The sequence below is a fragment of the Bombina bombina genome, chromosome 3 (genome assembly GCF_027579735.1).
Source record: "Bombina bombina isolate aBomBom1 chromosome 3, aBomBom1.pri, whole genome shotgun sequence".
In the NCBI taxonomy this organism is placed as follows: Eukaryota; Metazoa; Chordata; class Amphibia; order Anura; family Bombinatoridae; genus Bombina; species Bombina bombina.
Genome location: NC_069501.1, coordinates 245,725,887 through 245,747,338, shown reverse-complemented (window position 1 = coordinate 245,747,338; position 21,452 = coordinate 245,725,887). Strand labels below are relative to the sequence as shown.

Genomic DNA, 21,452 nt, shown 5'->3' with positions numbered 1-21,452 from the left:
GTTATTACAACTGGAGCAATTGAGGCAAGGGAAACAACCATTTTTCTCAGAAGTAATATACCCCAATTTAGATTTCTTTTTTGAGCCATCAGCCTTAACAATTTTATCTTTTAAACTAGGGAGTCTAGTATAGGCTGGCATTGGCGGTTGGCGAAATGCTGGTACCCCAGGGTTGCACTCTCTTAAAACATACCAGTGCTTCCTAATGATCCTTTGAATTTCTGTACTACAGGTGCTGTACTCAGACACAAATACCATTCTGTCAGGGTCCTTTCTTTTATGGGTATTTCCAATATTAGCCCTTCCATCAGGTAACCGTACCACCTTATCTATAGTCTACTGAATCAAATCAGGAGGATATCCTCGCTGCACAAATCTAGTACCCATCTCCTGCAATCTCTGTAAAGCCAAAGACTCATCTTTTACTATCCGCTTTACTCTCAGCATTTGACTGTATGGCAAAGATTTCACCAAAGCAGGTGCATGGGCACTAGAGAAGTGTAGGAGACTATTCCTATCAGTATCCTTTCTGAATATATCTGTTTTTAAGAGGGAACCATCTTTATAGACTTTAGTATCAAGGAAGTTAATTGACTCTTCGCTCCAAGATATTGTGAATCTAATACATCTTGATGCCCTGTTCAATTCACTAACAAATTGTTGAAGGGATCCAACTTCGCCCCACCAAATGCCAAATATATCATCTATGTAGCGCCACCAGGTGGCGCCACATAGAATAAAGAGTTCATTTTCATATATACATTTTTCCTCGAAAACATTCATAAAAATATTGGCATAGGTAGGGGCGACGTTGGACCCCATTGCAGTCCCCTGTTTTTGTAAGAAATAGGAATCTTCAAAAAGAAAATAATTGCAGTACAGAATAATTTCCATTAACTCTACAATAAACTGTTGTTGCATGGCAGTGAACCTATTACTTTTACCAATAACATATTTAATAGAATCTAACCCACTACTGTGGGGTATAGAAGTGTAAAGGCTCACAATGTCCAAACTATATACAATGCATTTATCCATATTCCCTGATAGACCTTCAATCTTAGTTAGAAAATCATTGGTGTCTTTAATATATGACATAGCCTGAGCTACAAATGGTCTCAACAGTCTATCAAGGTATATGGATATATTGGTGAAGATAGAGTCAGTACCCGCCACTATGGGACATCCAGGAGGGGTCCCCAAGTTTTTATGGTCCTTTGGGAGAGTGTAAAGCACTGGTATAGTGTATTCCTCTTTAATAAGATAATTCTTAGTTTCATTATCAATGATCCCATTCTGGAATGCTCTCTGTATGCATCTCTTTATGTCAACCAAAATTTTAGAAGAGGGGTCTGATGTAAGTGGCATATATACATCTGTATTAGCTAATTGAGCTTTAGTTTCACCAATATAATAACCCCTATCCAAAATAACCGTGGCTCCACCCTTATCAGCTTGTTTGCAAATTAACTCTTTATTATTACAAAGTGCTTGTAAGGCTTGACCATCTTCCTTTGACATATTAGGCAAAAACGTTGTATTTTTTCTTCAAATTGTCTAAATCAGATTTGACCAATTTCAAGTGTTAATAGATGTATAACCATCTATTAACACTTGCAAATAGAAAAGTAACTGTCAGTTCAATGAACTCCTGTCATGAATACTGAATTAAGCATTCGTGACAGAAGTTCATTGAACACTATTTGAGTGTTGATAGATGGTTATACAAACCACCACTCCATATCAAATAACGGATTCATACACATCACAGTAACTATACTAATTAGTGATGCAAGTCATTTCCCCCTTGGGACACTTTGAGGGGTTTTAATATATATATATTTTTTTGGTTGGTATATTCCACATTGGAGTCTATACTGTAGTATTCTTTTTGTTTTTTATTGGTGTCTGTGGGTATGTGTGAGGAGGAGTGAGTGAATGAGGAGGGCCCCTCTTGATGCATTCTTATTATTCATTGCCAATGAATTTGTCAATAACATATGAATTGAAATATTAAATTAATATATTCAGCAGTGCTGGGAGTATTCTTGTTTACATTTATATTTACACTTTGCTGCCCATTGCTGTGCGACTTACCCCCTTTGCTGTGCTAGGTTCTCAGCCATGTCTGACAGCATGAGAAAAAGGCTCCCATTGAAGCGCCTAACTTATAATACCAGCACACATTTGCGTGCGCTTGTATTACTGAGTGGAGTGCAAATATTGCGTAAGCTCAATTTTGCACTTCACTCATAATCTGGCCCAAAGTGTTTTTAAGTTTACAAGTCTCATCAAGTGCTTGTCCTACACAAATTGCCCTTAATAATATCAGCCAATTTAAGTAGTAATTTAAGGGAGAACTACAATTCATCACATGCAGTAGAAACCTTCTGAAGGCGCTGTTGGCAGAATTAAATAGATCTGTCATGGATCTTCATTCAGATAACACATAGGCACTGTTTGTATTGCATAAAGAATCTGAGGGAGAATCTTAACGGTATATTTAAATGATTATGTGTCTTTATAAAACAAAATAAAACTATGCAATATATTTTCTCTATTTATGTTGTCTTCTTTTCCACCGAGTTTCTATAAAGTAATGAGCTCCACTGTGTTTAAAGGATATAAAACCCAATTTTTTAATGATTCAGACTAAGGGGCCTATCTATCAACCTCCGAATAGAGCTTGATGCCCCGTGTTTCTTCAGACTCGCCAGAAACAGCAGTTATGAAGCAGCGGTCACAAAGACCGCTGCTCCGTAACCTGTCCGCCTGCGCTGAGCAGGCGGACAGGAATCGCCGGAATTCAACCCGATCGAGTACGATCAGGTTGATTGACACCTCCCTGCTGTTGGCCCATTGGCCGCGAGTCTGCAGGGGGCTCTCCGTATTCAGCGAGGTCTGGCGGACCTGATCCGCAGTGTCGGATCAGGTCCGCCAGACTTTGTTAAATAGAGGCCTATGTATTCCATTTTTTAACAACTTTCCAAATAATTTATTTTATCAAGTTTACTTCATTCAATTGATATCCTTTGTGTAAGGGGGAGCACTGTACTACTGGGAGCTAGTCAAACACATTGGATAAGCCAATGACAAGCGGCATATAAGTGCAGCCACCAATCAGCAGCTAGCTCCCAGTAGTGCATTGCTGCTCCTGAGCCTACCTAGGTATTCTTTTTCAACAAAGTAAAGCAAGAAAAAAAGCATATTAGATAAAAGAAGTAAATAAGAAAATTAATTCAAATTGAATTTCTTTAACACCCCCTTATTTATCCCTATATAAAAGAGGCAATAAAAAAGAATGTGCAACCAAGGCTGTATGAAACAAAGGATTGTTAAAGAAATTACATCTTTAATATTTGAATCACTAATATAATTGAAAAATAAAATGCATTTACATAACATTCTAAGGCTAATTTTTGCTTTGAATACATCATTATGTCTAGCATGTATTTACTGTTTAATATCCCTTTAAAGGGGCACTAAACACATTTCTTGAAGCTCTATCTAATTATGGGAGCTGTCATTGAAAATAGATCAGACTGTAGGTCTCTGAAGTAGAGTTGCTACATATGTGCAACATGGTGCAGATTTCTGAAATGTCTTGATGGCTTTAACCAGCAGTTGTATTAAAAATAACACAGCTACTGATTTAAGTCACTTTTTAAAACTGCATTTAACAGCATGTAACCTGTTAAGAGTAAAACCAGATGCACAGTTTGAGCCCTGGGCTGAGGTGGCAACCCTACCCACTATGATTTTTTTATCACATATTATTATTTATAAAACCACCATTGGATACCAATTAGCTAAGGGAAGTAAAAGCTGTTTAAAACATGCTGTTAGAAACATGTACAATAGCACAGTCAGCTAAGCTGCTCAATGTTCAACTCATTGTTATCATTAAATCCTCACAGTGAAAAGTTGAAAACCGATATATTAGTGTGTGGTCAGGGTGGTGATGTTTATAAAAGGAGGTCAGGACCAGCCCAGCTAGAACCTACAATTAATGACCTGATCAGGACATGATTAAATAAGCCTACAATTAATGACCTGATCAGGACATGATTAAATAAGCCTACAATTAATGACCTGATCAGGACGTGATTAAATAAGCCTACAATTAATGACCTGATCAGGACATGATTAAATGAGCTTATCATTGAAAACGTGCACTAGTCAGACTATTGACTCACCACCTTCTCACTCTGGTCTAGTTTATGATTAATTGAAACAAGGATTCCTTCCAGATACTCCTCCTTAGTTCCCGATGACGACCACAACCGTGCAGAGGCTGTGCTGTATCTAGATAGTCACAGAGCTTGTCTGTCATAGTCCGGACGTCATGCGGCTGGTTAGGTAGCTGCTGCAGCTTGTAAGAGGCCTGAGGCAGAGCCGAGCTGAAGCCAACAAATACAGTCTTGTGTCCATAGCTTTGCACAGCCATCAGTGCGCCACAATCATTGACAGCAAAGTGACCAAACCTAGACATTTGAATGTCCGGTCCTGACTCTGTTTTAAACCCGGACATGCATTTGTAAACCTGGGTTGTCCGGATCATTCCTGGATAGGTGACAACCCTTCATGAAATACAAATGATTTCTTTCATGATTCAGATAGAGCATGTGATTTTAAACAACTTTTCAATTTACTTCTACTGTCTAATTTACTTTGTTCTCTTGGTATCCTTCCTTGAAAGGATACCTAGGTAGGCTCTGGAGCTGCCGATTGGTGGCTGCACATATATGCTTCATGTTATTTGCTAACCCAATATGTTCAGCTAACTCACAGCTTTATATTGCTGCTTCTTCAACAAAGGATACCAAAATAATCAAGCAAATTAGATAGAAGTAAATTGGAAAGTTGTTTAAAATAGTATGTTCTATCTGAATCATGAAATAACTATTTTGGGTTTCATGTCCCAATCAAGGCTTTAGTAATGTTGGTTTCTCAAAACAACACTAACTTTGTCAGTGTGAGGTAACCTTGCTAGCTGGGCCCTTAGATTATTTGCTAATAATTAGTATAAAATGTAAGGTTGGCTTTAAGGAGTAATACATTGATATTTCTAGACAGTCAATGGATCTCTTTCATACTTATTACTGTGATACGAGACTTGAAGAAACACTGCATTATTCAAGCTCACACTAAACACATGAACAAAACTTGGATTTTGAAGATTCCTTAAGGCAAAATTTCCTTGTTATAGTAAAATGATTTCTCCCATTTGGTAACTGCTTAATAGCAATATCCACTTCTTCTGCTTAGAGAGGACACCCTATATGTTTAGACTTAAAGGGATACTAAACCCTCATTTTATTCTTTCATGATTCAGATAAAGCATGACATTTTAAGCAACTTTCTAATTTACCCCTATGATCAATTTTTATTTGTTCTCTTGCTATCTTTATTTAAAAAGCAGTCATGTAAAGCTCTGGAGCCGGCCCATTTTAGGTTCAGCACCCTGGATAGCCTTTGCTTATTGGTGTAACAAACAAACGTAGGTAGACCCAGCAAACTAGGATGCGGCCGGTTGGCCAGGTGCACGTTGGATAAGCTAGCGACCACTAGCTCCACATATGTACAAAAAAGCATTTCCACAGCACCTTAAATAAAATGTCCTTTATTCAATTTACATGGACAGCATAACATGCAGCGTTTCGGGAACGTTATCCCTTAATCATGCATGTTAATGATGCATGATTAAGGGATAACGTTCCCGAAACGCTGCATGTTATGCTGTCCATGTAAATTGAATAAAGGACATTTTATTTAAGGTGCTGTGGAACTGCCTTTTTGCTTATTGGTGGCTACATTTAGCAAACCAATAAGCAAGCATAACCCAGCTTTACATTCCTGCTTTTTAAATAAAGATAGCAAGAGAACAAAGAAAATGTGATAAAAGGAGTAAATTAGAAAGTTGCTTAAAATTGCATGCTCTATCTGAATCATTAAAGAAAAAAAAATGTGGGTTTAGTGTCCCTTTAATCAAGAACCTGACAGCTATTATTAAAATCTTGGGACATACTGTTACATTTGTTTTCACTCTCTTTGTAGCTTCAGTAAATAGTCACTGTATGTTTTATTTGTTCACCATTCTAGCTGTTGCAGGAGAGAGGAGTGACATTCTACATGAGTACAGAAGCCATAGAGATTAAGGGTGACAATAGCATGGTATGTATGACTAATTCTGTATTAGTATAGTTTGCAATTCAAGGCATTAACCCTTAACAACAAGATTCTTGTCTTAGACTGAATATTTAACCAAACATGACAGTAAGCTCAGTGGAGGTTGTATGCTAAAGCAGGTCATGCAAAAACAACAATAAAGTGCATTTATATCTTATAAATTACACATGTTGACCCCTTCAGATGAGACAAAATACAAAAATGTAAGAGGATTAACTTCAGTTTTTTCCCCCAATTGGTTTGGCATTGATGATACCTAATAGTTGGGTTAGCAAAGAGGAATTAAATTATTTTCTTTTGTTACAATGCAATTGCTCAGTTAACAAATGGGCTTTTTTATAACTACAATTGGTTGAGTAAAAAAAAAATGTTTCATTGGAAAGTTATTCAGTTATTACTCATTCTGTAGGGGATTCAATCACTAGTATTCTCATGTAAGATCTATTCAACAATCTGCAGATATTGCAAGTAATATATATTCATTCCAAATGACTCAATTGAAAACACATATACTAAATGTGTCTTTATATCCACTTGGATTATTTCCCTAGTACCAAAACTAGCTTCAAATTCTCTGAAATAAAAAAACAAAACATGATTCTCCTCTTCAGAAGAGTTTAAAGGAGAAAGCTGAATAAGGCTTAAAGGCACAGTCAACACTAAAAATGTTATTGTTTAAAAAGATAGATAACGCCTTTACTACCCATTCCCCAGCTTTGCACAACCAACATTGTTATATTAATAAACTTTATAACTTTGCTTGACTTCGGCTATTTTCTCGCTGCGGGTAGCACGCGATTGTTGCAAGTTGAAGGTAAAACTATTTTGCTTGTGCAATAACCTGATGCGCTCAAAAAGCCAAAGTTAGAATATTGCGACCATGTTAGCGTACTCCACCATAAAACACCCATACTTGCATGCTAACCTGAATCGCCTTAAGTTATACTCTAATAAACCTTAAACCACCGCATAGCCAACCGCAAAGTACCTGCTACACCATTAACCCCTAAACCACCACAACGCAAAGTACCCTTCTACGCTATTAACTACTAAACTGCCACAACCCCCATTGCAAAGTACACAATTACCAGCTAACCCACCTAACATCCCTAATCTAACACTCCCTAAATTACCAAAAAAAACAAAACCTAACATTGCATAAAAAAACTAACATTACAAAAAAAAAACTAACAAATTGCTAAAAATAAAAAAAACTGTTATACCTATTCTAAAACTAAAGCCCCACTTTAAAAAAAAAAAACACCCCAAAATAAAAAAACCTTTACTAATACTAAAATAAACTGTAGCAATACCCCTTAGAAGGGCTTTTTGTAAGGCATTGCCCTTAAGTGACTTAGCTCCTTTTCACCAAAAATTAGTACCCCAATCTACAATACAATTAACCCCCCCCCCACTCCCAAATAAAAAGCCTATTAAAAAAAAAACTACTTTTAAAATTGCCCTGAAAAGGACACTTGGTTGGGCATTGCCCTTAGAAGAGCATTTGGTAGGGCAGCACCCTAAAGCTCTTTTGCTGCCCAAAATAAAAAAATATTTTTGAAAAAAAAGACAACCAAAAAAACCTACCACTAAACCCCAATGATGGTATTTGCTAAACTTGAATCTGGCTCCTATGTTATCAACAACTGTGGTGCTCCTCTTCTATCCTGGCAGCGGTGGTCTTGTATCATCATCCCGGTGATGGTGGTCTTCTATCTTCATCTATCTTCTTTTCTTCTTGTTTTCTGATCTTCCGTCTGATGTCCTCTTCATGCGGCACCCACCGAGCACTTAATTTTGAATACAAGGTACCCCCTTTATCTAGGTGTACCCTTTTGATTCCTATTGGCTGATTTTCAAATTAAAATCAGCCAATAGAATGAAAGCTTTTTCTTATTGACTGATTTGAATTTGAAAATTAAAATCAGACAATGGCAATGCAAGGGTACCCCTAATATAAAGGGAGTTCCTTGCATTCAAAATTTAGTGTGCGGCGGGTGACCGCATGAAGAGGATGTTGGACGGAAGATCAGAAGATAAGAAGAAAATACTTAATAGTGTAGCGGGGTAGATTGTGGTGGGCTATGTGTCAGTTTAGGGGTAAATAGTGTTGCGAGGTAATTTGCAGTGGGCCATGTGGCAGTTTATGGGTTAATAGTGTAGCTTAGTGCAACTATTTACTCCAGCCAAACTCTTTACGCTAACTTTTGTTTGAGCATTTACTTTCAACTTGTAAAACGAGCGGAGCATAAATTACCGTGAGTTTGCACAAACAAATTTGTGATAATTTAAACAGCGCACCACTTGTAATATCAATTAGAGTGTTAAAAACACTGCAATCTCGCAAATGCGTTTACACTCCTTGCGCTTACGATAACTCTCCACACATAATCTGGCCCTAAGTGAGTATGCCTTCCCATAAGCACCTGCCTTATTTATCAAGCCATGCAACTCATATTTGATCCATTTATGCAATTTATTGACTAAGAAAGGCCATGATACTCAGAAACTAAATTGAGAACTTTATTTTCTGCTAAAATATCTGTGTATTTGTTGCATTGTTTCCAAGTTGCTAATTAAATAATTTGATAAATCTTACTTCTCATTTGTTCCAACAGTGTAAACACGCTGTAGCCTTATGCACTGTGGGCTATAAAATATACATGGTGCTCTTCATATATCCACAGCTTGATCTTATAGGGTTGTATGTGGGTTATAAAGGGGCATGGGGAGAAGTCTAAATTCTAATCTTATTTTATTGCTTAACTAGAAGATAAAGATTTTTATGTATAAAGGTGGCACTTTTAGTGTTTATTTATAATATATGTGTAATATGGCATCATAATGACAGTCAATGTATAAAAGCTTTGTGGCACAGAATGCGTTGATATGTTTATCTGTGATTTAACTCACATTTTTTAACTGTAATTATAATGTCACTGGGAGCAAGGGAATGATATGTCAACAAGGTGCTTGGCAAATTGTATATATTATTTCTATAATTAAATTACATTTTTAGCAAAATAAAATACATTTTCCAATTTTTATAAAGCATACTATATTTATTAATCGTCTTCATATATATAGGTTAAAGAAGTCATTTTGAAGAATGGAGTCCATGTTCCCGCTGATATTGTTGTTGCTGGCATAGGTTTGTTTTTATCTATGTACATATTTGTGTGTGTTTACATCTACATTTGTAAGTATTAAAATGAATAAGAGAGCACCACCTAATGACAAAAAAATAAATAAAAAATTATATATATATATATATATATATATATATATATATATATATATATATATATATATATATATACAGAAAATATATTTGTATACAGAATAGAGGTAACTAGTCAGAAAAGATAAGTAACTGACTAAAGGAAAAAAAGATGCTATTTTAAAATTATTGAAGAGCAATGTGAAAAAAGAGAAAAAAACAGCGCTAATTACTATATATATATATATATATATATATATATATATATATAAATAAATAGTTCAATAAACCAGCACTCACTGTCCCTGAAGTATCTCCATAATGCCGGGGTGCCACCCAGAAAATCCATAATAAGAAAAAGTTCAGAGTGTGCACTCACTGTGTAAATCAAAATATTTATTGCAGAGTTTTTTGGGGAGTAACCCCCATAAATCTTCTTTACAAAAGGAAACAAATCAAATTCAGAATATATTTTATTGTGATAACAATAAAAGACAATACAAATATATAATAATAATACTAGATCCTAGTTCTGCATATAGACAAAATCACATATTAATACAAATTAGAACCATGTATGCAAACATGTTTGACAAATGACCATGTGGTTTAAAATAACTGATCTAAATCCACAGTGCAGAACTTAGCATCATATAAAAAAATAGCAAAATATAAAATTGACAAAGTAAAAAAGCTATAGCTGTTTCAAAGGTGTATTTAAGTATGCACCGTGCACCAGCATTTTAAATACAGCACTTGCTCAGAGAGCCTAAGGTGCTTGTACCATCTGGTAATGACTCAATTTGTTAATTGCTGACATGATACAAGCCCCACTGATGCACTGAGCAACTGCAGCATTTAAAATAATGGTGCCCCTAGAATATCTTGTTATGTTCACATGCACATGCAGAAAAAAATGCTAACACTAAAACAGTGATAACTTTTACTAGAAGCATTCTTGCCAATACATGTATGTTGCAAATATGTTTCTATTCAGAGATGTAATTTAACTATGTGCATTTATAATTTGACTGGAATGTCCCTTTAAGCATTTTGTAATCACACCCATAGGTTCTATTGGCCCTTAGGTTTGATTGACATATTTTTTAGCTAATAAAATATATTCATACTGATTCACAATGAAAACATCAACTATCTTATAGAAAAGCATATATAACATGTAAGACGTAAATAAAAACTCAATATGGTTGACAATCTTTGCAGCATTGAGACACAGTAACATACTCTGTCCTCTATGCTACTGCATTAAAGCACAGTTTAAATGCTTAATATTTGTAATCTGCCTTCACATCAATATCCGTAAACGAGTTCTACTCTTGTGCCAAAAAAAGGTGTTCAGATGGTATCATTATTCTTATTATTAGGGAAACAGTAGGAATTAGAAAAATGCTTCAGTTGCTGTATAAATGGTGTTAGTCTCTTTTAATCTGACCTTCACCAGTTTATAGCGAAGCGGAACAAAGTTTTAAAGGTCAATCATTAGTTTGCATCTGACAGGTTATAATAAACACAGCAGGTTTTTCTCTTAAAAGCAATATAAGATTATGTTCAATCACCACAAACTAGTCATTGCAGTTTATCAGCAATTCTACAAATTGTTGAAACAAATTATTACATTGTAGATGCAACATGTAATTCCATTATTTGTCGCAAATGCATACAATGCTATTATGATCATAGAAAAAACAATTAACAATATATTACTCTACTCTTTATAGTGGCCACTCATTGAATACATTTATAGTTATTTACGACGGGAGTCTGATGCTAAAAGATTAATCTAAAAGGAATCTTCCTTCTGTTTTTGTTGTGTGATGTACAATTACTTACAAAATCAAATTTAACTATATGTAAAATTACAATCCTAGTAAAATCTTATCACAATAAAATATATTCTGAATTTGATTTGTTTCATTTTGTAAAGAAGATTTATTTCATATATATATATTTCTTTGGAAATTAGCGCTATTTGTTCTATTTTTCACATTTTTAAGTGTGTTTTTGTATTCCTGTAGCACTGCCTGTAATGTGGTAAGCGTAATAGATGTAGAATCCTGTAAATATATTGATCATATGAATTTTAAGAATGATCTCAAGTCTAGTATATTAGTTTTAAATGTGATTTGTTTCGGCTTTAAAAGCATTTTTTTTATATTACTTAAAAATAAATAAAAGTAAAGAGAGATGAAGGGCAAAATTAAACTTTTGTGATTTAGACAGAGCATGCAATTTTAAATACATTTCCAATATACTTTTATTATCAAATGTACTTCTATTTTTTGTTATTCTTTGTCAAAAAGCTTACCTAGGTACACTCAGGATTGGCACATGTCTTGAGTACTATATGGCATCAGTGTTTGCAACAATGTATAGCTCTGATGCAAATATTGTTGCAAACACTGCTGCCATTTAGAGCTCAAGAACAAAGTAAATTTGATAACAAAAGTAAAACTAAGTTGTTTAAAATTGCACACTTATGAATCATGAACATTTAGGGCTCCATTTAACAATAGCCGGACAGATGAGGGCAGACATCTCTACCCCTGCCCACCCAACATCATGGCTAGCGGGCAGCAATACGATGCCTTCATTAATCATTGCACAAGCTGCTGCTTGTCGGGGCTGTCATTCACCATGGTTGGAGAAGCCCAGGAGGATTGAGAAACATCAATTTAGAAGTGGCATAGTAGGTTAAGAAGAAGCGGTAGCAGCTTCTTAACTTGAGCCCTTAAAGGGACAGTCTACCATAGAATTGTTATTGTTTTAAAAGATAGATAATCCCTTTATTACTCATTCCCCAGTTTTGCATGACCAACACAGTTATATTAATATACTTTTTACCTCTGTGATTACCTTGTATCTAGGAACCTTCTTCCAGCCCCCTGATCACATGACTGTGGCTGTTTATTATCTATTGTCTTAAATTTAGCATTGTTTTGTGCTAAATCTTAAATAACCCCCTGTGCCTGAACACAGTGTTATCTATATGGCCCACGTGTACTTTCTGTCTCTTTGTGTTGAAAAGAGATTTAAAAAGCATGTGATAAGAGGCAGCCCTCAAAGGCTTAGACATAAACATATGAGCCTACCTATATTTAGTTTAAACTAAGAATACCAAGAGAAAAAAGCAAATTTGATGATAAAAGTAAATTGGAAAGTTTATTAAAATTAAAAGTCCTATCTGAATAATGAAAGTTTAATTTATACTAGACTGTCCCTTTAATGTCGACTTTCATGTCCCTTTAAAGACAAATGATAAATGTGATTATTACCCAGTTTATACTGATATGTTCACATTCATGCTCATAGGTGTTACTCCAGTTTCTGCCTTTCTGAAAGGAAGCAAGATCACTGTAAATTGCAAAGGAGCCATCTACGTAGACCAGGTAGGTACTGCATATACATGACTCTTAATGTTTTAAAAAGTCAGGGATAGATGTATAGTGCCCAATAGATATGATAGACTGAGTCCTTCATAACATCATTTATCCTTACTGATAAATCCATTTCTTCACACTGAGATTTGAACAAAATTCAGGAATATTGGGTATAAAACATTGTGCTTTCTTGGATTAAGTAGAAACCTTTCCAAAATATTTGGGGTGCCTCCCCTCCCAATACACACCCATCCTGTTGGTGTTAAGTTCTTGCGAGGGGCGTACCATGGCCTAGGCCAAAAAGACCCCGTCTAGGGTGGTAGATTTAGGGAGGATGAGGCGGGCAGCAATTTTTACATATTTGTATGAGCCATCTATAATTATTTATTAACCGTGGGCGTGTTATAAGCCTGTACCGGCAAGTCAACAAGGAAAATTATTTATGTGCAATTTACTAGGGACCAACCACATAAAATTACCATTTAGTGAAAAACATATCTGTTAGGGTCAACTGTGAAGCCTAAGGTAAAACTGTCTCTGCATTTCTTGGTCTAGCTTCTAGATTTTGAAGAAATTTGTCAAGCCCTGACCTAAGCAACTTCAATTATCCCACTAGATTTTAGTCCCTACTAGAGAATGCCCTATTTATGTGCATTTTGTGTAATAATTGAATAGGTTTGTTTTGTAAATGTGATAATGAGATGTGTGATGATTTACTTTTTTACTTTGTGCTTGGTATTGGTAAATAAATTAAATAAAAATGATAACAAAAATTATTTGTGTGAGTGTGTATCTGTGTGTGTGTGAGTGCTTACATAATTGTATATTTTTGTGTGTGTGAGTGTCAGTGAGAGTGTATCTGTGTGTGTGTAAGAAAGATAGTGTGTAGTGTTTGTGTGAGAGGGAGTGTGTATGTCTGTGTGTGTGTAAGAGAGAGTGTGTGTTACTATTTTTACAAAATTTTCAAGTTTGACTACACTCAAGAATAGTGCACACATATTTTAGTCACTTGGACAAAAATTGCACAGGTAAAAAATTTTGCGCACTCTGCTCAAAAATATTAGAGGGAACATTGCCTGTCACCCTGTGATCTTAACTAAGATCTTTGTTAAGGTCACAGTAAGTATTATGCATGCTCTGCATTCAGCTTCCCCTGCTCATGCACAATGTTTGTGGTGACCTTAACAAAGATAGCCACCACACATGCACGGTGCTGTTATTTCACTGCCGGCGGTCATCTTAGTTAAGGTTGCTGCCGGTACCTGGGCTGTAAATCCAGCTCTGCTCTAGTAATAAAGGATGTTTTGCAAATTTTGTACTGGGCAAAAACCAATCACTGAACAACCTCTGCATCAATTGGGAGGTGGACTATTTGAGTCATCAGTCTCTTTATCCGGGGGAGACGTCCCTCAATCAGGAGATTTTTGATCAATTAGTATGTAGTTGGGGTTTCCAGACATAGACTTACTGGCTTCTCGGCTGAATCACAAGCTTCCCAGATACGGTGGAAGGTCCAGAGATCTACAAGTGGACCTCCATAGAGGCTCTGGCAGTTGCTTGGTCTTTTTCACATAGTTTATTTTTTTCCCCAATTGTTGTTCTTCCGAGAGTCATAGCTCGTCTCAAGGAGGAGCACACATTAACTATTCTGATTGCTCCGGTATGGCCATGCAGAACCTGGTATGTAGATCTAGTTCATATGCCCAGTGCTCCTCCATGTCCTGTGCCTCTTCATCCAGATCTATTAACACAAGGACCTTTGGAGATTGAATGGTTAATTCTTTCTCAAAGGCATTTTTCAGATTCTGTAATTGATAAGCTTAAGTTTAAGCTCATAAATCTGTTACCAGAAAAATATATCATAAGGTATATAAGGTTTATCTTTCCTGGTGTGATGAGAGAGGTTTGCATTGGTCTTCGTTCAGAATTTCTTGTATTAAGCAATTTCTCCAGGATTGTTTGAAAAAGGGTTTATTAGCAAGCTCCCTAAATGGTCCAATCTTTGCCCTTCCAGTATTTTTCCATTTAAAACTCTGAATTTAAATTTAGTTTTAAAGGTTTTACAAGCTCCTTCATTTAAACCCATGGATGAGCTAGACAATAAGCTCTTGAGAGGTTTTGTTCCTTTTGGTCATTTCTTCAGCTAGGAAAATCTCTGATCTACTCTTTCTTGTGAAAAACAATCTTATTTTTTATCAAGACAAGGTAGTGCTTCAAACTCATTACAGTTTTTTACCTAAGCTAGTTTCTTCAGACAACATCAACCAAGTGATTGTAGTTCCTTCCTTATGTCCAAATGCAAAGAAAATCGAAACGACTGTTACACAATCTAGACGTATCAAAAAAATAAAAAAAGGGTAGTGACAGTACCTTATCCCGTGCACTTGTGATCAGTCTATAATCAAGCTGTGCTGTCACATTGAGAATTTGTACAATCTAGACGTAGTTTTAGAGCAAGTTACTAAACCGTTTAGACAATCCACTAGTTTATTTGTACATATTTTGTGGAGAAAGTTAAAGGCCAGAAAGCATCAGCTGTTTCTTCAGCCTCTTGGTTAAAAATTTCAATTCATAAAGCTTACTTAGAAGCAGGTAAAGACTCCTCCACGTTGTATTAGGCTCATTCTTCTTGTTCAGCTGTCACTTCCTATAAAAATGTATTTATCCAATGACGAATGCACATGTCTACTTTAATATGTTTCACTTGTGTTTTGTTATACTTGTATTGTAGCAATAACACTTTTACTTCAGGTCTCAATTAGCGCTAACTTTTTTAGCGCTGTTATAAATAAAGAAGTAGGATAGTCGCATGCTTTTCTGGTGTCCTAGATGTTCTAAGAATAGTTATAATACAGGGGTTCACAGCAGCAATGCACTAATATTACAGTGATATCACCCAGCTGTGACATTGCACTGTTACAAAATTGTTGCCTATGACATTCACTAACTTGCATTTTTGTCACTGAAAATTCTTTTGTTTAGATACTCATGGGGTCTATACCAAAGCTAGCCATGAAGACATGGTTGTGAAAGAAAAAAATGTATTTCCAAACACTTCTTCTAATAATGCAAACAGGCTAAACTAAAAGACTTTGTGAATGTATCCAAAGAAGACCAAATAGCTGCTTTACACAATTCCCTATAAAAAAAATTAACTTATGAATGAGCCACAGTGGGCTTTAAATTTTCATTTAAAGGTGCTGTTCCATCCTGATTTCAATAGATACACAAAACAAATCCAGAAGGTTAAAGTTGGTAGATGATTTCCACAACAAAGCAATATCTCTTTAAAAAGCGCACTGACACTCCATATATCTAATCCAAAAATGCCACAGAGTCAGCTCACAACTATTCATAGACCTGCCGGTATAAAAGACTTACTAGTCACTCCTCCGCATCCAGGTCACAACTTGATAGCCGCTGGTCTCCTGCTTGATAGGGTACGTAGGCACTTCTGAGCTCCAAACTGCTGCACACTATTCAGTCAGTGTCTCACACTGAAATTTGCTCTGCCCGCTCTCCTACTAGTATCAAAGAAAACACTGTGCTGCAAACTGCAGGGAGGATTCCCAATCCACTTGTCAGATATGAAGAAAAAACTTGTAAGCGAGTCAGCCAGTGTAAAAGTTAAAATATAACTTTTATTGGAAAATAATAAAAATAAACATCAAAGTGTCCAGAGGCTAGTGCAACACCAGTCTTACATGTTTTACACTGGTAGATGATTTATTCAGTTTTTTTTGGATATCAAATATACTTTTGAGTTTTGACTACATTATGCCTGCGCAGTAGAATATTCTTCTTCTGAGAACAACAGTCTCAGAATTAACTTTTGTGAGTATTTACAACATTAATAACTTATGAATTGAAGAGTTCCTGAAAAATTGTCTTATGCTAATCAGATAAGGGCACATTGTGGAGTGACTCTGTAAAACTCATGTAGATGTAGACAGAAAAAGTAAAATTGTCAAATGTTAAGAGAAGACAGTTTATGCATTATTCAATATCTGAAGTACAATTCAGGTTCCATAGAGAAAAAGAGGGCTTAAAAACAAGACAATGTTTCTTGAACCTGTAAAAATGTCTTCCACTGAAATAAAACCGAAGTAATAGAAATGTGCACCTTCTCTGAACAAAGCCCTGAGCTTGCAACAGGGTGAAAATAACTCCAGGTTATAAAAAAAATAAAACAACTTTCAGGAACAGATATACGCAACAAATATTAAGAATATTATAGTAATTACATACAAAATACAAATACCCAATGTCAGCACTCAATAACCCATAAATGCCCAATGGTAACATTGTGCATACAACATTAGGTACACAAGAGCTGGATCAGGGCCATTGTTAGACCACAGGAACACAGTAGACCTGGGTAACGAACCAGGAAAAAAATTAATTCTACTAGAACACTATACACCTTGCCTGATATTACAAGGCACACTTTGCACTGGGGTATCCAACAACAGCAGTTTGTCAGGTTGTGGCAAAAGACCCTTACAGAAGTGAGCATTATCATTATTTAAACAAAAACTAACTCTTCAAGCTGTTAGAGATTGATCTCACACTACCTTACTCCATTTAGAAGGAGAAGTGACATTCTTAGGTAGGGGAAGGCAGAATTAGTGGGAAGAGTATTCTTGAAGACTACTGGGAACTTCCTTCTAAATAGGTCCTACTCCAGTCAGGCATGAGTCGTATACCACACTAGTGTTTAATTATGACACTTTAAAAAAAAAAAAATATCAGAGGAATTAAGAATATGTATTAACTTTTCTTTTTGAAAAGATAGCCATAATTAATTTAGAATGTGTAATTGTATCAACGATACCAGAAATAGGTACGTTAATGTCCAATCCTCAATGGCTACAAACGGGTATTAATTTAATGGGACATGAAACCCAAAGAAATTATTTCATGTTTCAGATAGTGCACACAATTTTATCCCCTTGGATGCACATGCCCATGGTCATCATGCACATCCACTCCTCAGTGAGGATGAAAACTATGTTTCATCATCTTGGGGTCCACCTTCTAATTAGGATCCTGGGGACCCCTGCACTGGAGAGGGGAAAGGAAACTTCCCATCACTCAGGCAGTTTGAGGTTACAATGGATGCATGTGATGATGTCACAAGGGGGCGGGAACTCCCTGTTAACACAGGGAGTTATAGAAACTAAGCTAGAGGGCTGGTGGAAGGTGCTTTACAAGCCTGTTTCTCAGCCCCCAGGTTACTTACAGGAACAAATGACCCCTCATTCTAAAAAGCAGAGATCACCTGTAAGTACCTCCCACCAGTAAACCTTTGTCTACCTTTTTTATTTTTAGAACTCTCTCATTCTTTTTGAACTCCCTCATTCTAAAGCACACATATTCATCACTTTCTCACGCACTTGCTCCATAACAACTTTTTAGTTAATTCTTGGAATTTCAATTCAGAGATATGTTTACATAGAACTTGTGAAATTTTCTCAATGTGAGCTAGAGCAGTACCTTTTAGAATCCCAACTTTAACAGAGGTGAGAGATCTCTTTGAAAAATGTTTTACTTGAGGGAGGGAACTTTGAACAAATGAACAATGGTGTAGCTTATTACCTTTCTTTGGGGGGGCTTCAGTGGGTCCCACCAAACAGTCTACTGCCTCTAACAAAAAGCAGCTAAACCGCTCAGCTGTGTTGTGCTGCAGCTGTGGTTAGGGGGAAAATTGTGTCTCTCCTGTTGCTGCACTTCTCACTCACATATCATCTCCCCCTTTTCTGGAACCGCAAGCACCCTGCAAGTTGTTAGGTAATTTCTTTGGAGAGCCATTTTCCCCTTAATTCTGGAATCTCACAAAGTGGCCAGCATCAGTTCAGGGCACTACTGAAGACGGTCCTGCATGCAACCTTTCAGTCCTGTTACCTCACTGCTTAGTACTCCACTAGGAACCACTTCACAATTTTCCAGGAAAGCATCCATCTTGCTCAATAGATGACTAAACATGGGTATGACTTGACCCAGACTGGCAGTGTTTTGACTCAAGTTCACAGAGACATCCCTAAAAGGCTTTAGGACTGCCACTAACTGACCAATCGGGGTCCACTCAGCTCTGCTTAATGGGCTCCCGATCCCGATGTATTTATTCGAATCCATAGAAAGCATATCTCTCTGCTGCTCCAAAATACGTTCCACCATTTCCAAAGTTAAGTTCCACCTAGTAGTTATGTCTTGCTTAACCCCTTAATGACCGCAGCACTTTTCCATTTTCTGTCCGTTTGGGACCAAGGCTATTTTTACATTTTTGTGGTGTTTGTGTTTAGCTGTAATTTTTCTCTTACTCATTTACTGTACCCACACATATTATATACCTTTTTTTTCTCACCATGAAATTTATTTAAAAATTATAAAGATACCATTATTTTCATCATATCTTATAATTTACTATAAAAAACATTATAAAATATGAGGAAGAAATGGAAAAAAACACACTTTTTCTAACTTTGACCCCCAAAATCTGTTACACATCTACAACCACCAAAAAACACCCATGCTAAATAGTTTCTAAATTTTGTCCTGAGTTTAGAAATACCCAATGTTTACATGTTCTTTGCTTTTTTTGCAAGTTATAGGGCAAAAAATACAAGTAGCACTTTGCTATTTCCAAACCACTTTTTTTCAAAATTAGCGCTAGTTACATTGGAACACTAATATCTTTCAGGAATCCCTGAATATCCATTGACATGTCTATATCTTTTTTTTTAGAAGACATCCCAAAGTATTGATCTAGGCCCATTTTGGTATATTTCATGCCACCATTTCACTGCCAAATGCGATCAAATAAAGAAAATTGTTCACTTTTTCACAAATTTTTTCACAAACTTTAGGTTAATCACTGAAATTATTTACAAACAACTCATGCAATTATAGCATAAATGGTTGTAAATGCTTCTCTGGGATCCCCTTTGTTCAGAAATAGCAGACATATATGGCTTTGGCTTTTCTTTTTGGTAATTAGAAGGCTGCTAAATGCCACTGCGCACAATACGTGTATTATGCCCAGCAGTGAAGGGGTTAAATAGGGAGCATGTAGGGAGCTTCTAGGGTTAATTTTAGCTTTAGTGTAGTAGACAACCCCAAGTATTGATCTAGGCCCATTTTGGTATATTTCATGCCACTATTTCACCGCCAAATGCGATCAAATTAAAAAAAACGTTAATTTTTTCACAATTTTAGGTTTCTCACTGAAATTATTTACAAACAGCTTGTGCAATTATGGCACAAATGGTTGTAAATGCTTCTCTGGGATACCCTTTGTTCAGAAATAGCAGACATATATGACTTTGGCGTTGCTTTTTGGTAATTAGAAAGTCGTTAAATGCTGCTGCGCATCACACGTGTATTATGGCTAGCAGTGAAAGGGTTAATCAGGTAGTTTGTAGGGAGCTTGCATGGTTAATTTTAGCTTTAGTGTAGAGATCAGCCTCCCACCTGACACATCCCACCCCCTGATCCCTCCCAAACAGCTCCCTTCCCTCCCCCACCCCACCCCACAATTGTCCCCGCCATCTTAAGTACTGGCAGAAAGTCTGCCAGTACTAAAATAAAAGTTTTTTTAAAAAAAAAAGCATATTTACATATGCAGTGTTTAGGATCCCCCCCCTTAGCCCCCAACCTCCCTGATCCCCCCAAAACAGCTCTCTAACCCTCCCCCTCTGCCTTATTGGGGGCCATCTTGGGTACTGGCAGCTGTCTGCCAGTACCCAGTTTGCACAAACAAATGTTTATTTTATTATTTTTTTTTTTCTGTAGTGTAGCCCCCCCCCCCCCCCCCACGGACCAACCCCCACCACCTAAATGACACCTAAGGGTTTTTTTTTACATTGTAGGTCCCACTTTTATTTTGTTTTGGGACACATTTTTTTTCTGTAGTATAGCGGTTCACACCCGCTCCCTCCCCGTGCACGCCCCCGCCCCCTCGTGCGCGCCCGCGCGCTACCCCGGACTTCCCCGCCCACGATCCCGCCCCCTCCACATGACCAGGGCCGCCACCCACCTCCCACACCCTGCACGTCCTCGGTCATTAAGGGGTTAAGAAGGTGCTGGGGAAGCACTGCCTTCTCCTGTTCTTGCCTTTAGAGCTGACTGGCTTTAACACTGTGGTGGAAAGAAGACTGCAATCTGTTTGCACTATTATAGTAAAACTGCAAACCTAGAGTTACCTTTAGGGATAAAATATGAATAGACCCAGGCGCCAGACAAACGGAGGCTAAGGTAGATATAACAAGTAATATTTAATACCCAATAATTACAATAAAAGTAAAACAATAATAAACAGCAGTGAATCCACGCACAAATTAACACAAAATAGCATAAAACTTAACACTGATTGACATAAAAATTAGCAATTTAAAATTTGACAGTAAGATAAATTCTGCAACAATGGTTACCAATAAAAACAATCCTGATAGTGTGTCTGAGTGCGTGTAATTATATAAAATATCGGTGAAGAAGTAAACACAATCTAAAATTAGTCCACTAATCGTCCAAAAATTGAAAATATCAAAAAAAGACAAATTATCAAAAAAAGATAATAAAAATGTCCACAAATGATGTGTGATCCTAAGTGGTGTCGATCCTGTGAAGTGGTGTAGTGAAGAAGAAAA

General features: G+C 36.5%; 1 protein-coding gene across 1 annotated transcript in view; it reads left to right on the top strand.

Annotated features, from left to right (window-relative positions):
• The window catches only part of LOC128653123 (apoptosis-inducing factor 3), a 243,687-nt gene that overhangs the window by 131,782 nt on the left and 90,453 nt on the right, over window positions 1-21,452 (top strand). The window contains exons 12-14 of the mRNA XM_053706228.1: window positions 6,103-6,174; window positions 9,277-9,340; window positions 12,740-12,816. Coding sequence (XP_053562203.1) covers window positions 6,103-6,174; window positions 9,277-9,340; window positions 12,740-12,816 — 213 coding nt within the window. The remainder of the gene's footprint in view (window positions 1-6,102; window positions 6,175-9,276; window positions 9,341-12,739; window positions 12,817-21,452) is intronic.